Source organism: Bos mutus, chromosome X (genome assembly GCF_027580195.1).
Source record: "Bos mutus isolate GX-2022 chromosome X, NWIPB_WYAK_1.1, whole genome shotgun sequence".
NCBI classification, from domain to species: domain Eukaryota; kingdom Metazoa; phylum Chordata; class Mammalia; order Artiodactyla; family Bovidae; genus Bos; species Bos mutus.
Genome location: NC_091646.1, coordinates 57,320,846 through 57,336,111, shown reverse-complemented (window position 1 = coordinate 57,336,111; position 15,266 = coordinate 57,320,846). Strand labels below are relative to the sequence as shown.

The 15,266-nt window shown below is 39.0% G+C and overlaps 1 protein-coding gene across 2 annotated transcripts in view; it reads right to left on the bottom strand.

Moving 5' to 3' along the window:
* Positions 1 to 14,437, bottom strand: part of CHM (CHM Rab escort protein) — a 249,951-nt gene extending 235,514 nt beyond the window's left edge. For both annotated transcript variants that reach the window (XM_005902355.3, XM_070365658.1), the window contains exon 1: positions 14,368 to 14,437. In XM_005902355.3, the coding sequence (XP_005902417.1) occupies positions 14,368 to 14,416 (49 nt within the window). In that variant the 5' untranslated portion in view covers positions 14,417 to 14,437. The remainder of the gene's footprint in view (positions 1 to 14,367) is intronic.
* Positions 14,438 to 15,266: the final 829 nt, after the last annotated feature.

The window sequence follows — 15,266 nt, the reverse complement described above, 5'->3', positions numbered from 1 at the left end:
ACTTATAATCTGAAAATATAAATTCAGACAAGGAAACATTTTCTGGCTATGATGTTGACATTCTTAGAAAATACTGAAAGACTATGGGAAAGTAAGTGTTCTCATACTCTGCTAGTGATAATAGATTAGCAATCTTTCCTTAAGGTAATTCATCAATACAAATGAAAATCATTACATAACCACCCCCTAAAATTCAATTTAACATTTACAGTTCTAGGTATTTGTCCTAAGGAAAAAACTAAATACATACAAAAGGTTTAGGTACACCAGATTCATCATAGTATCACTTCATGAAAGTGAAAAACTGAAAACTTGAAGTGTCAAAAAAAAGTTGATAAGTTAAATAAATGACAGGATATCTATAGAAATACTAGTGTATTTATTAATCATCTACTAGAAATGACATTTAATAAGATTTTGGAAGTGACATTTTTGGGGGTGTTAGTTCTAAAAGGTCTTCTAGGTCTTCATAGAACCGTTCAACTTCAGCTTCTTCAGCGTTACTGGTTGGGTCCTAACCTTGGATTACTGTGATATTGAATGGTTTGCCTTGGAAACGAACAGAGATCATTCTGCCGTTTTTGAGATTGCATTCAAGTACTGCATTCCAGAATCTTTTGTTGACCATGATGGCTACTCCATTTCTTCTAAGGAATTCCTGCCTGCAGTAGTAGATATAATGGTCATCTGAGTTAATTGACCCATTCCAGTCCATTTTAGTTTGCTGATTCCAAGAAAGTCAACGTTCACTCTTGCCATCTACTGTTTGACCACTTCCAATTTGCCTTGATTCATGGACCTAACATTCCAGATTCCTATGCAATATCGCGCTTTACAGCATCGGACCTTGCTCCTATCACCAGTCACATCCGCAACTGGGTACTGTTTTTGCTTTGGCTCCATCCCTTCATTCTTTCTGGAGTTATTTCTCCACTGATCTCCAGTAGCATATTGGGCACCTAGCGACCTGGGAACTTCCTCTTTCAGTATCCTATCATTTTGCCTTCTCACACTGCTCATGGGGTTCTCAAGGTAAGAACACTGAAGTGGTTTGTCATTCCCTTCTCCAGTGGACTGCATTCTGTGAGCACCCAAAAAAGATGTCCTTTTCATTATAGGGGACTGGAATGCAAAAGTAGGAAGTCAAGAACACCTGGAGTAACAGGCAAATTTGGCCTTGGAATACAGGATGAAGCAGGACAAAGGCTAATAGAGTTTTGCCAAGAGAACACACTGGTCATAGCAAACAACCTCTTCCAACAACACAAGAGAAGACTCTATACATGGACATCACCAGATGGTCAACACCAAAATCAGACTGATTATATTCTTTGCAGACAAAGATGGAAAGCTCTATACAGTCATCAAAAACAAGACCAGGAGCTGACTGTAGCTCAGATCATGCACTCTGCATTGCCAAATTCTGACTTAAATTGAAGAAAGTAGGGAAAACCACTACACCATTCAGGTATGAACTAAATGAAATCCCTTATGATTATACAGTGGAAGTGAGAAATAGATTTAAGGACTAGATCTGATAGATACAGCGTCTGATGAACTATGGACGGAGGTTCATAACATTCTACGGGAGACAGAGATGAAGACCATCCCCATGGAAAAGAAATGCAGAAAAGCAAAATGGCTGTCTGGTGAGGCCTTACAAATAGCTGTGAAAATAAGAGAAGTGAAAAGCAAAGGAGAAAAGGAAAGATATAAGCATCTGAATGCAGAGTTCCAAAGAATAGCAAGAAGTGATAAGAAAGCCTTCCTCAGTGATCAATGCAAAGAAATAGAGGAAAACAACAGAATGGGAAAGACTCGAGATCTCTTCAAGAAAATTAGAGATACCAAGGGAACATTTCATGCCACGATGGGCTCGATAAAGGACAGAAATGGTATGGACCTAACAGAAGCAGAAGATATAAATAAGAGGTGGCAAGAATACACAGAAGAACTGTACAAAACAGATCTTCACGAGCCAGATAATCACGATGGTGTGATCACTCACTTAGAGCCAGACATCCTGGAATGTGAAGCCAAGTGGGCCTTAGAAAGCATCACTACGAACAAAGCTAGTGGAGGTGATGGAATTCCAGTTGAGCTATTTCAGATCCTGAAAGATGATGCTGTGAAAGTGCTGCACCCAATATGCCAGCAAATTTGGAAAACTCAGCAGTGGCCACAGGACTGGAAAAGGTCAGTTTTCATTCCAATCCCAAAGAAAGGCAATGCCAAAGAATGCTCAAACTATCGCACAACCGCACTCATCTCACGTGCTAGTAAAGTAATGCTCAAAATTCTCCAAGCCAGGCTTGAGCAATAAATGAACCGTGAACTTTCAGATGTTCAAGCTGGTTTTAGAAAAGGCAGAGGAAACAGAGATCAAATTGCAAACATCTGCTGGATCATCGATAAAGCAAGAGAATTCCAGAAGAAAACATCTAATTCTGCTTTATTGACTATGCCAAAGTCTTTGACTGTGTGGATCACGATAAACTGTGGAGCATTCTGAAAGAGATGGGAATACCAGACCACCTGACCTGCCTCTTGAGAAACCTATATGCAGGTCAGGAGCAACAGTTAGAACTCACATGGAACAACAGACTGGTTCCAAATAGGAAAAGGAGTACGTCAAGGCTGTATATTGTCACCCTGCTTATTTAACTTCTATGCAGAGTACATCATGAGAAATGCTGGGCTGGAAGAAGCACAGTCTGATATCAACATTGCCGGGAAAAATATCAATAACCTCAGATATGCAGATGACACCACCCTTATGGCAGAAAGTGAAGAGGAACTAAAAAGCCTCTTGTTGAAAGTGAAAGAGGAGAGTGAAAAAGTTGGCTTAAAGCTCAACATTCAGAAAACGAAGATCATGGCATCGGGTCCCATCATTTCATGGGAAATAGATGGGGAAACAGTGGAAACAGTGTCAGACTTTATTTATCTGGGCTCGAACATCACTTCAGATGGTGACTGCAGCCATGAAATTAAAAGACTCTTACTTCTTGGAAGGAAAGTTATGACCAACCTAGATAGCATATTCAAAAGCAGACACATTACTTTGCAAACAAAGGTCCATCTAGTCAAGGCTATGGTTTTTCCAGTAGTCATTTATGGATGTGAGAGTTGGACTGTGAATAAAGCTGAGCACCGAAGAATTGATGCTTTTGTACTGTGGTGTTGGAAAAGACTCTTGAGAGTCCCTTGGACTGCAAGGAGATCCAACAAGTCCATCCTAAAGGAGATCAGTCCTGGGTGTTCTTTGGAAGGAATTATTCTAAAGCTGAAACTCCAATACTTTGGCCACCTCATGTGAAGAGTTGACTCATTGGAAAAGACTCTGATGCTGGGAGGGACTGGGGGCAGGAGGGAAACGGGACGACAGAGGATGAGATGGCTGGACAGCATCACTGACTCTATCGACGTGAGTTTGCGTAAACTCTGGGAGCTGGTGATGGACAGGGAGGCCTGACGTGCTGCAGTTCCTGTGGTCTCAAAGAGTAGGACACGACTGAGTGACTGAAGTGAAGTGAACTGGAAGTGACATAATCATAGAAGTTAAGAACAGATAAAGGGTTGCCAGGTTTAGAGCGGAGAAAGCAATCGCACCCCACTCCAGTACTCTTGCCTGGAAAACCACATGGATGGAGGAGCCTGGTGGGCTGCAGTCCATGGGGTCGCTAACAGTCGGAAACGACCGAGCGACTTCACTTTCACTTTTCACTTTCATGCTTAGGAGAAGGAAATGGCAACCCACTTCAGTGCTCTTGCCTAGACAATCCCAGGGACGGGGCAGCCTGGTGGGCTGCCATCTATGGGGTAGGACACAGTTGGACACGACTGAAGTGACTTAGCAGCAGCAGCAGAAGCAGCAGGATTTAGAGATGTAGGAAGGAGGGAAGTGTTCGTGGCTATAAAAAGATATTATGAGAGACTATGATGAAACTGTCTTGTATCTGGATTTGACAACAATCCACACATCTGATAAAATTACACAGAATTGAACACACACACAAGTATATGTTTGGTGACATCTGAATAAGGTCATTCAGTTCAGTTCAGTCACTCAGTTGTGTCAGACTCTTTGCGACCCCATGAATCGCAGCACGCCAGGCCTCCCTGTCCATCACAAACTCCCAGAGTTTACTCAATGTCATGTCCATCAAGTCAGTGATGCCATCCAGCCATCTCATCCTCTGTCGTCCCCTTCTCCTCCTGCCCCCAACCCCACCCAGCATCAGGGTCTTTTCCAGTGAGTCAACACTTCACGTGAGGTGGCCCAAGTATTGGAATTTCAGCTTTAGCATCAGTCCTCCCAATGAATACCCAGGACTAATCTCCTTTAGCATGGACTGGTTGGACCTCCTTGCAGTCCAAGGGACTCTCAAGAGTCTTCTCCAATACCACAGTTCAAAAGCATCAATTCTGCCCTCAGCTTTATTCACAGTCCAACTCTCACATCTATACATGAGCACTGGTAAAACCACAGCCTTGACTAGACGGACCTTTGTTGGCAAAGTATGTCTCTGCTTTTGAATATGCTATCTAGGTTGGTCATAACTTTCCTTCCAAGGAGGCAGCGTCTTTTAATTTCATGGCTGCAGTCACCATCTGCAGTGATTTTGGAGCCCCAAAAAATTCAGTTTGACACTGTTTCCACTGTTTCCCCATCTATTTCTTATGAAGTGATGGGACCAGATACCATGATCTTCGTTTTCTGAATGTTGAGCTTTAAGCCAACTTTTTCACTCTCCTCTTTCACTTTCATCAAGAGGCTTTTGAGTTGCTCTTCACTTTCTACCGTAAGGGTGGTATCATCTGCATATCTGAGGTCATTGATATTTCTCCTGGCAATCTTGATTCCAGCTTGTGCTTCTTATAGCCCAGCATTTCTCATGATGTACTCTGCATATAAGTTAAATAAGCAGGGTGACAATATACAGCCTGGACATACTCCTTTTCCTATTTGGAACCAGTTCCAAATGTTCCATGTCCAGTTCTAACTGTTGCTTTCTGACCTCCATATAGGTTTCTCAAGAGGCAGGTCAGGTGGTCTGGTATTACCATCTCTTTCAGAATGTTCCACAGTTTATTGTGATCCACACAGTCAAAAGCTTTGGCACAGTCAATAAATAAGGTCATTTCATAAGGTCAATTATCTGTTTATATCACATGTATTTATCCAAGATGTTACTACCACTGGGGAATGCTGGATGAAATATATACACGATCTTTCTATACCATTTCCTACAACTGCATGTGAATCTAAAATTATCTCCAAATAAGAAGTTATCTTTTTAAGACACTGAGGATGAAGATTTGGTTATTATGAAATGATATTCATAACACTGTGATGTGAAAAATAGAATAGCATACACACATCTATACACACAAAGTGCGAAATGGTCTGGAAATATAGACATAAAAGTGTTAGTTATTATTATTATTATTTGTTAATGACAGGGTCCTTGGAGGGAAAAGATATTATCACATCCACTCTGTCAATTATTAATAGGATGAATCCACTGTAAATGCTGACAACTGTTGACAATTATAGGAACCAAAAGAACCAACCAACCCAAAAAAAAAAAAAAAGCTTCATGAACAGAACAATGAGTCCCATACTTGATCTTGAAAACTTAATTTACAAGCACATAAAACTAAAAAAGAAATTTTAAATGACAAAATGGCAAACCCTTGCACACACACAAATAACCCATAGGGCATTTCTAACAATGATTTTATTTCTGTTGAAAATTATGTATCTTGTAATCAGTGAATAATTCCTAGGGAAACAGATTTTCAAGTAGAAATATGACTGTATTCTCTGACCCCATTTCTTGCCATTACTTCAGTGGCTGACTCTGTTTTTTCAGTTTTAAGGGATAAATACAACCAGGTCATTAGGTTCGCCTTACTCAAAATGTTTGCAAGATGACAACAGACATCATGATGCTGTCTATAATAAGGAGTTAACATCACAAGGCTTCTCTGGCATCAGGACTTTAGTGTCAACAATAGTAACCCCCCAAAATGAACCAATTGCCACGACTGAGCGACTGAACTGAACTGAACTGAAACTATAGCACAATAATCTAACCTTGACAATATAAGGTATTTTTTCACATGGAAAAATACAACCAGTTCAGTCTAACAACACCTAGCCAGAGCAACTTCAGTCTTAACAGTCTGACCTCAGTCAAACTTAACTAAGTCTTAGGTTCCACATTTGTAAAATGGAGATAACAATAAACATCTAGCAACAGACAAGGTTACCGTAATAATCAGATAAGATAATGCACTTTACGGGCTTAATATAGTACTCAGTATATAACAAATGCTAGAAATAATTTCATACATTTGTCTAACAGTGTGTTGTATATACTAAATTTAATTTTCTGTCATCTATTTAGCTTAGCTCATACCAAAGTAATATAGAAAACTAAGGATTAGAACACAACTCAGCATCTTCCTAATATGCCTGATATCTGTATGTAAAATGTTATATCCCTACACTTTACTTTGTGCAAGCTTTTCCATCACAATTATTTTAAATGCATATATTGAAAAGCAGTTTAACAAATATGCAAATTCAGATCACAGATACATGACCCAAAACAGTTCAAAGCAATACAAAATGACTAAAATTACCATTAACCAAAAGCCACTGTAACTCAACATGAACACTGGGCTGGACAAAAAAGATATGTATGAACACTACTTAGGAGAAAAAGCAGATACTGGTACTTTTATAAATGTGATATAAATGAAATCAGTCAAACGGTATGACATTATTCACTTAAACTCTTGGTAAAAATCCAATATAAGATCAAATACCCTTGTGAAGCACCACACGGGCAAACCTACCCCTGGTCTCTTCACCTATTTTCAAACTAGTTTTTAAATAGTCTCATTATGAATAACACAATAGCTCTCATAATCACACTTGGAGAAGTCAATATCTGTGATAAATTCTCATCTTTTACACTGCCTTTTAATAAGATTATCAGAAAAGCAAAAATGATAATAAATCAATCTTTCAAAAGTATCCCTATTTTGTTTGTTACAACTAAATATCCCCCAAATGTTTCCAATCTCTCTAGCATTTATGCATAATATATGTTTACATATACATATATATAGTTTGTAATATACATATGAATATAAACTGAGAAGCGTTAGTGACTTTTAAGCTGTTCTAGGTTTTAAACCATTTACATAGACCATTTTAAACTATTTACGTAGTTACAAAGCCTAACTTTTCAGTTAGAAGATTGCACTGAAACTTAAGAGCGTGAGTAACAGGTCAATTATATGGAATTATAATTGTTTCTGTGCATTGGGATTTTATGTTAAACATGAGAATGTGATGGCGAGCAGCCATATTTGATTTTAATTGCTGTAGCCTGAGTTACCCAAAACATCATGAGAACACTGGAGGAAACAAGAAAATGACATGAGGCATGGGAGATGAAAATGATGCTGCAGAGAGAACTCTGGTTACAGATGCAGCTCTCTCTGAGTGATTGGTTCAAATTTATGATTTATAGAGAAGGGTAAGCTTCTCCCAAAGAATCTGCTTCGCAGTTATATAATTCCCTTTACTTTTCTAGGTATTGACAACAGAAAAGACATACTTCTCCATCAATAAATGGCTGAAGAATTGCAAAGCATTTTTCAAACAGCAAAATCTGTATGCTTTCTTTAGTTTCTTCATCATTTTACACTGACAAGAGTTTCATACTATGCCTCAAACAAGATAAACCTGTTCAAAACCGTCAGGCAAAACAACAAATAATGCAAGCTGGTGAACAAAACAGAGTAAAAGAAAATGAAAGAAAATCATCAGTTAAGAAGTCTGATAGAAATAGTGGTAAGAGACATACAAAGGTTTTTCCCACCAAACAGCCAGTGAGAAGAGCAGGACAATGACTCAGACACCTGAATCTTTCCACTGCTCTCCATGGAAACCATGAGCCTTTCCAAGGAAGCCTTCACTCCTTGACAGCAGTGGTGATAAAAGCCCCTCAGTAGGAGATAATGGGCTATAAATTTAAACTACGTTTTCTGAACACCTACTAAGCATTTTAAATAATTATTCCACCAAATCCTCAACAGAACTCTCTGAGGTTTACTCTCTTTTAGAGCTAAGAAACTTAAGACATTAAAGAACATGTGTAAGGTGGCACAAGACTCATAACTGATTCACACACAGTCTGTCCAATTTCAGAGCCACACTGTCAATCACTAAATTAGGTTATCCCACCTCTGAGATCTAATGCCTGATGATCTGAGGTGGAGCTGATGTAATAATAATTGAAATAAAGTGCACAATAAATGTAATGCACTTGTATCATCCCCAAACCAACCTGTCCCCCATCCATGGAAAAAATGTTTTCCACAAAATCGGTCCCTGGTGCCAAAAAGATCAGGGACTGCTGCACTACACAATGCTCTCAAATAAGATACATACATGTCAAAGTAAACAGAACATATGGATGGTATAGCATTTATAAAACAAAAGGACTTTTAAAATACTACTTTCATTCCTACTATTCAGTTAATCAATATTCTCTAAACTTTTTGCCCTCAGCCACTCCCCTTAAATACATATGAATATATGTATATGGGTGTGCTTCAGTGATACACACATGAAATATATTCCATAAAACTATACTCATCCTTATTACATATAATATATTCTAATACATATTCTGTTCCACCTTTGTTTTTTTTAAATGCTGGAATTGATTCCATGACCACAAATAGGTGGCATCTTGCAAAAAAAAAAAACTCTGCTCTAGACCACAGGTTCATGGATTTGGGGAAATACAGGCAAAAAGAAGCATGGACATCCTCTGATGTTAGAACCACATACTGGCATCCCAGGAATGGACTAAATAATACACATACATAAGACATCACTTGGCAGAAAGTCTGGCATAAACAGGTATTTAGTAAAAATCAGTTTCAGCTATACCCCCGACAACATTACTGCCCCCCAATGTTTCAAGAAGCAATAGTTAGAACCAGACACGAAACAATGGACTGGTTCAAAATTGGGAAAGATGCACATCATGGCTGTACATTGTTACTGTGTTTATTTAACTTATATGCAGAGTACCTCATGCGAAATGCCAGGCTGGAATAAGCACAAGCTAGAATCAAGATTGCCGGGAGAAATATCAATAACATCTAATATGCAGATGAAACCACCCTTATGGCAGAAAGAGAAGAGGAACTAAAGAGCCTCTCTGATAAAGGTGAAAGAGGAGAGTGAAAAAGGTGGCTTAAAACTCAACATTCAAAAAACTAAGATCATGGCATCCGGTCCCATCACCGCATGGCAAATAGATGGGGAAACAATGTAAACAGTGACAGACTTTATTTTCTTGGGCTCAAAAATCACTGTGGATGGTGACTGCAGCCATGAAATTACAAGACCCTTGCTCCTTGGGAGAAAAGCTATGAGAAACCTAGACAGCATATTAAAAAGCAGAGACATTACTTTGTCGATAAAGGTCCATCTAGTCAGTTATGTTTTTTCCACTAGTCATATATGGATGTGAGAGTTGGACCATAAAGAAGGCTGAGCACTGAAGAACTGATGCTTTTGAACTGTGTTGTTGGAGAAGACTCTTGAGAGTCCCTTGGACTGCAAGGAGATCAAACCTGTCAATTCTAAAGGAAATCAATCCTGGATATTCATTGGAAGAACATGCTGAAGCTGAAGCTCCAATACTTTGGCCACCTGATGAGAACTGACTCATTAGAAAAGACCTTGATGCTGGGAAAAATTGAAGGCAGGAGGAGAAGGGGACGACAGAGGATGAGATGGTTGGATGGCAGCACCAACTTATGGACACGAGTTTGAGCAAGTTCCAGGAGTTGGTGATGGATAGGGAAGCCTGCTGTGCTGCAGTCCATGGGGTCGCAAAGAGTCAGACACGACTGAGTGACTGAACATCAAGAAATTCAGCTGTGCTACCCACATGACCTTTCCTGATGAAAGCAGTTTATCATTTCAAGAAAATGATTCTTTATAAGCTGCTTTGATAGAAAAATTTCTGAAAACACTGACTTGACTTCAAATGAGGACTATATAAAATTTAGTCTTTTCTCAAGGACCCAGTGTCATAATTATGCACACACAATGGTAAATTTTAGAGTTGGGAGATGCCTATCTTAGAGGTCACCTAATTCAAGTCTCTCACTTTACAGATGAACAAATTGATGTTCCAAGATGTTATGCAACTTGCCCAAAGTCACCTAGAAGGAAGATTAAGTGATTCCCTTTATGCCAGGCTGCCACAATGACTGATTCTGGACTATGCTGAGCTTGATATAGCAAGGCAGTCAGGATTTACGAGCAATATCCCTGTAATTTCCCCCATGTTTGTTATTTTTCTTATTTCATTTCTTTCCCCATAATCTTTAGCAATAAAATTATTAAATGAAAAGGATCCATGTTTATCCTCTGCAGGAAAAATGTTTAAGTTAGTCTACTCGACAGTCCATTTAGGGGAAGAACTCCAAAATATAACATGTGTGATGCACTTTAGAAAGGAAAGGGATGCTGAATGAATCTCTATGTGGTCTTCAGAAAACAAGAAGGATGCAATGAAAGGCCCACATTGTCTTAGAACAGCTCTGAGCATGTGACTGTCAGGAACCCCAAATAGTTCCTCAGAATAGGTAACACAGTAAACGTCACAAGGGCAGGGACTAGGTTCTCAGTAATTCTGGGCTGACTATTCTAAAAACCGTGTAGTCTGTCACTATGCCAAATGGTCCCAGGTCATTGTGTTGCCTGATGTAGGTTTGCATTTTAGGTGTTTGTCTCTCCCCTTTCACATTAGGCTATGAACTGTCACTTAGGTCTAATGACACCCTCCAAACACAGCTTTTGCAGCAGTTGTTAACATCTCCTGTGTCTACTCTGGAGGAAGAAATGCCAACCCACTCCAATATTCTTGCCTGGAAAATCCCATGAACAGAGGAGCCTGGTGGGTTACAGTCCAAGGGGTCACAGAGATGGACACGACTGAGTGACTAAGTCTTAATATGCTCTGAGCATGCTAGAATTTTCTAAAGTAAGAATGAATATGCTCTCGGTGAGAGAATGAGGGATTCCCCTATGCAAGAAGAATGCCAATAATATCCCAAGATGCTTGTAACTTCCATCCCACCTGCCCTTATGTTGAATTGATGGCTCTGCTGCAGATTACAGATTATACAAGATGCCAGATAAGTCACCTCCAGTGAGGTGCTATTATGTTATTATGTGACTAGGATGATTTTTAACCTGTGACCAATGATACTTCTCTGTAACCTACAAAGTTATTATTCAAATGTCTTTATAAATGGCAAATGTCTTAAAAATTACAACCATGCACCCAAACTGAAGGCCACTTTCTAGACACTCATCTCTACATCTATTTTTTTAAGATAATTGTCATTATTTTTTTTAACTTTTAAAATTTTTTTTTAATTTTATACTGGAGTTGCTATTCCATTTCTGTCCTCTCCCTTGAGGCTCCATTTGGCCCTCCTTCCTTATTTCAGTTTCTTCTATATTCTGCATAGTTTAAGTACTTTATCTTATTCCTCTATTTTCAGGTGTTTGAGAGATTATTTCCTGTATTTTGTAATCAGGAGGAAATGGGCTTAACTAAGAAAATGCATACAAATCTTTATTTTCCCATAATCTCTTCAAAACATGTCCTTAATGAAAATGTTATATTATGAAGAATGAAAAGAAAAACAAGTTAGTCAAGGCCAAAAGGATTTAAAATATTATCCACAGGTTATTTTACTTGATAAAGCAACTGTTTATGACATTTTAACTGAAACTAAATCTGCTAAAAGAAAAACTGCATCTCATAGCCCATTTCTTCATGTTTCTGATACATGCATGATTACTTCTGCTTTTGTTATCAAAACTGAATCTTTGAAACACTGATTTTTCTATGACTGACTCAAGCTAGTATACTTAGTAAGGCAAACATATCTTAAAGGCCACTTTCAGCATACTATTTCAGAAGAGAAATATTCCAAACACATTAAAAATCACTCTTATTTAATAATGATTATAATTATTGAATTCATTTATTTGGGAATGACTTTTATCTACATACAAAGCTTCAAATCATAAATTTAAACAATGTGCTTGAAAAGTTACACAGTGTTCACTAAGTGATATGAAAACCTCTAACTCAAATAAGTTCTTCCCATACTTTGAGAAGTAACATTACTCTCATATTAATAAGTCTAAAATGAATCTTTTTCCAAATACACCAGATGTTTCCTGATGCAATTTTCTGGATCACTCACAGAATCTTCCTACCTCTATCATAACAGACTCCAAGAAGATGGATATAGTCCATATTACAAACTGAACTAGAGAGCAAAATACTTCTTATATAATAATTAACAGCACTTAAGAATTGCCACTTTTCAATTAAATTTGAATCAAGAAACAATATTTTAATGATACAAAGTAATTTTTAAAACACCCTAAGTTCCAAAGTACAACAAAAAAAGGGAGTAACACAGGACCCAAGTATGGTATAACAACTATTTTAAATGGATACTGTTCTAAGTTTTAAGATAGACTGGTGAGAATAAATAGAATCTACTGACTCCTTCCAGCTGTCATCCAAGATCTGTTCATAGCAGTTACAGCAAAGTAATTTGTAGCCATGCAATTCTCAGGTTGAGAATAAACATGTCCTTACTGTTTTGAGAACAATCACCCATGTAGAACTAGAATACGTGAATTTTTTGTTAGACAACACTGGAAAGGTTATTTAGTTTATCCTGCCTATATTCAAAACCAAGGAAATAGGCTCTGAGAGATTAAGTTCCTAACCCTAGAAATTCACACAGCTGGTTAATGGCCAAGCAAGGTCTACAACCAAGTTTTCCCAGTTATTTCAATTAATATGGTTTAATTCTGAGTGTCAGAACTACTGATTCTCCTTTTAGTATACAATGGACTTTTGGAAATTTACCAGCAGTGTGATCTTGAGCAAACTGCAACCTTTTTAAGCTTTTTTTCCTCCTCTGTAAAGTGTAGAAAATGCCTACTCTAACAAAGTCATGAGGATTACATACGATTTGTAAAGAGCTTAGCACACGGATTAGCAAATAATCAGTCGAAAATAGGTAGTTATTTTCACTCCCGACCTGGAAACATGGCTGCTCCTACTGTTTGAGAAGACAATGAGCTGAATTTATTAACACAATGGACAGGGTCTCATTCACCAGAGGTTCTCCAGCCTACCACATTCTGTAGACAGGACAAAACCCCACCCAACAAACTATTTCATCCCATCTAAAATTCACCCTTTACACTGTTAAGAAAAACAAAATAACAACTTTTCCAAATGTTTTCTGCCACGTGTTGTACGTGTAATTTGTCAACTAGAAACTGCAGAGGGAGTTCTGGCACCACCCAAAACATGAAGCATCAACCATGGGCAAACAAGAGAAAGATATGATCACACACTAAAACTGGACTCACAGACCTTGTTCTCAGCTCATTTAGCTGTGGGTAGATAGATGGGTAGAAGAAAGCAAAATGGTTTCTTTCAGCACCATAAAGCAGGAATAATGGCTACCTCAACAAATTACAACCTCGGACAGGACTGAAAGACTTCACTTTCACTTTTCACGTTCATGCATTGGAGAAGGAAATGGCAACCCACTCCAGCGTTCTTGCCTGGAGAATCCCAGGGACAGAGGAGCCTGGTGGACTGCTGTTTATGGGGTTGCACAGAGTCGGACACGACTGAAACGAGTTAACAGAAGCAGCAGCGGCATGCTTCTGAACACAACAGAAAATAATCCACTTCCTCGCCTTAGTACATTTAAACGTAAATGGGTAACAACTGAGTAACAAACTGTATCCGAGATCCACTGAACCCTAGGATTATATAAATATATGAAAAATTCCTATGAAATGGCGAGACAAAATAATGGGGAATATCACTTTGAAATCAACGAGGAAATCATAATGTCATGCCATGGTGTCTCCATTGATAAAATTCCCACCCTCCGTTCTCTTGACACTGCAAACCCTCCTCCCTCTAAGAAAATTACAGGAATCACCCGCAGCAACCAACCTCAGCAATCGGCATCAACCATATCGACCCCTACTCAAATGGCGCTATGCACCGCGGGTCCAAGCCCCTCCCTGGAGCGCCCAAGTCCCGCGTTGACTCCAGACTACCTCACTTCCTTTCCGTCCTTCCTCCCACACTCGACCCCAACATTTCTCGCCGACCCTCGCTCCTGACAGAGAAGGTAGGAACGGGACAGACTTCCTACACTTTGTCCAGGTAGTATCAGAGCCACACATACCCGTCCCTATTACGATCACATCAAACTCCGAAGGGAGATTATCCGCCATCTTGACAGGAAACGTGTCATGTGACTGTTTCTTGTGCAAATAAGATCAAGTTCCGCACTGCCGCGGTAGATGGCGGAAGGGAAACAGTGCATTCTGGGCATTGTAGTTCTCGAGTGGTGGGTCCCGGTAGGAGGCTACAGCACTGTATTTGAAACTTTTTAATCGAACGTTAAAAGCTCCATTCCTTTTCCAGGCTGAGAACAGTAGCGCATTTAGCCTGGAGTTTTGAGGTAGAAAAGAGTTGTAGATTTTTACTCTGATGGCTAAGATGAATGGTGGGAAGACCTGCGAACTGCTTGACAATGATGAAGCAAGATTTGTTAGGAGACACGAGGGCGGAGTGAAATTGAAAGGGAATTGCTCTGTGAACAAAGGAAATTTTCATTTCAGCCTGGAAACTGTTTCCTTTGGCGTGTCTATACTTTCGTTTTGGCCCCCGAAGCATAATTTTTCACACCAATACCTTCACACTCTATTCCTTACGGGTTTTTTTGTCTTTGTCGCCCGAATAAAAATCCACAAAAAATCTCTCCCTAGCTTCGCCGGAATGGAACCTTACTGCATCTGTATTTGTTCTAGTTAGTCCAAACAACCACCTTGGCTATATATTAATATTGGTTGCAGAAGGGAAAAATGAAAGCACAGTAGTTGCTTGATAGGCATTAACTGAATCTGGTTTCATACACGTATACAAGGAGTTCAAACAAGATTTTCCCAATTAGGTACTGCAGAGACGATCTAAGTAAAGTGGCCTTTGTATTCAAGTGATTGTATTTGATGAGGGTTAGATTGCCTCTGCCAAGCAGCTAATATAGCTCTCGTGAGTATTTTCAAGGTCGGCCTCCTCCCA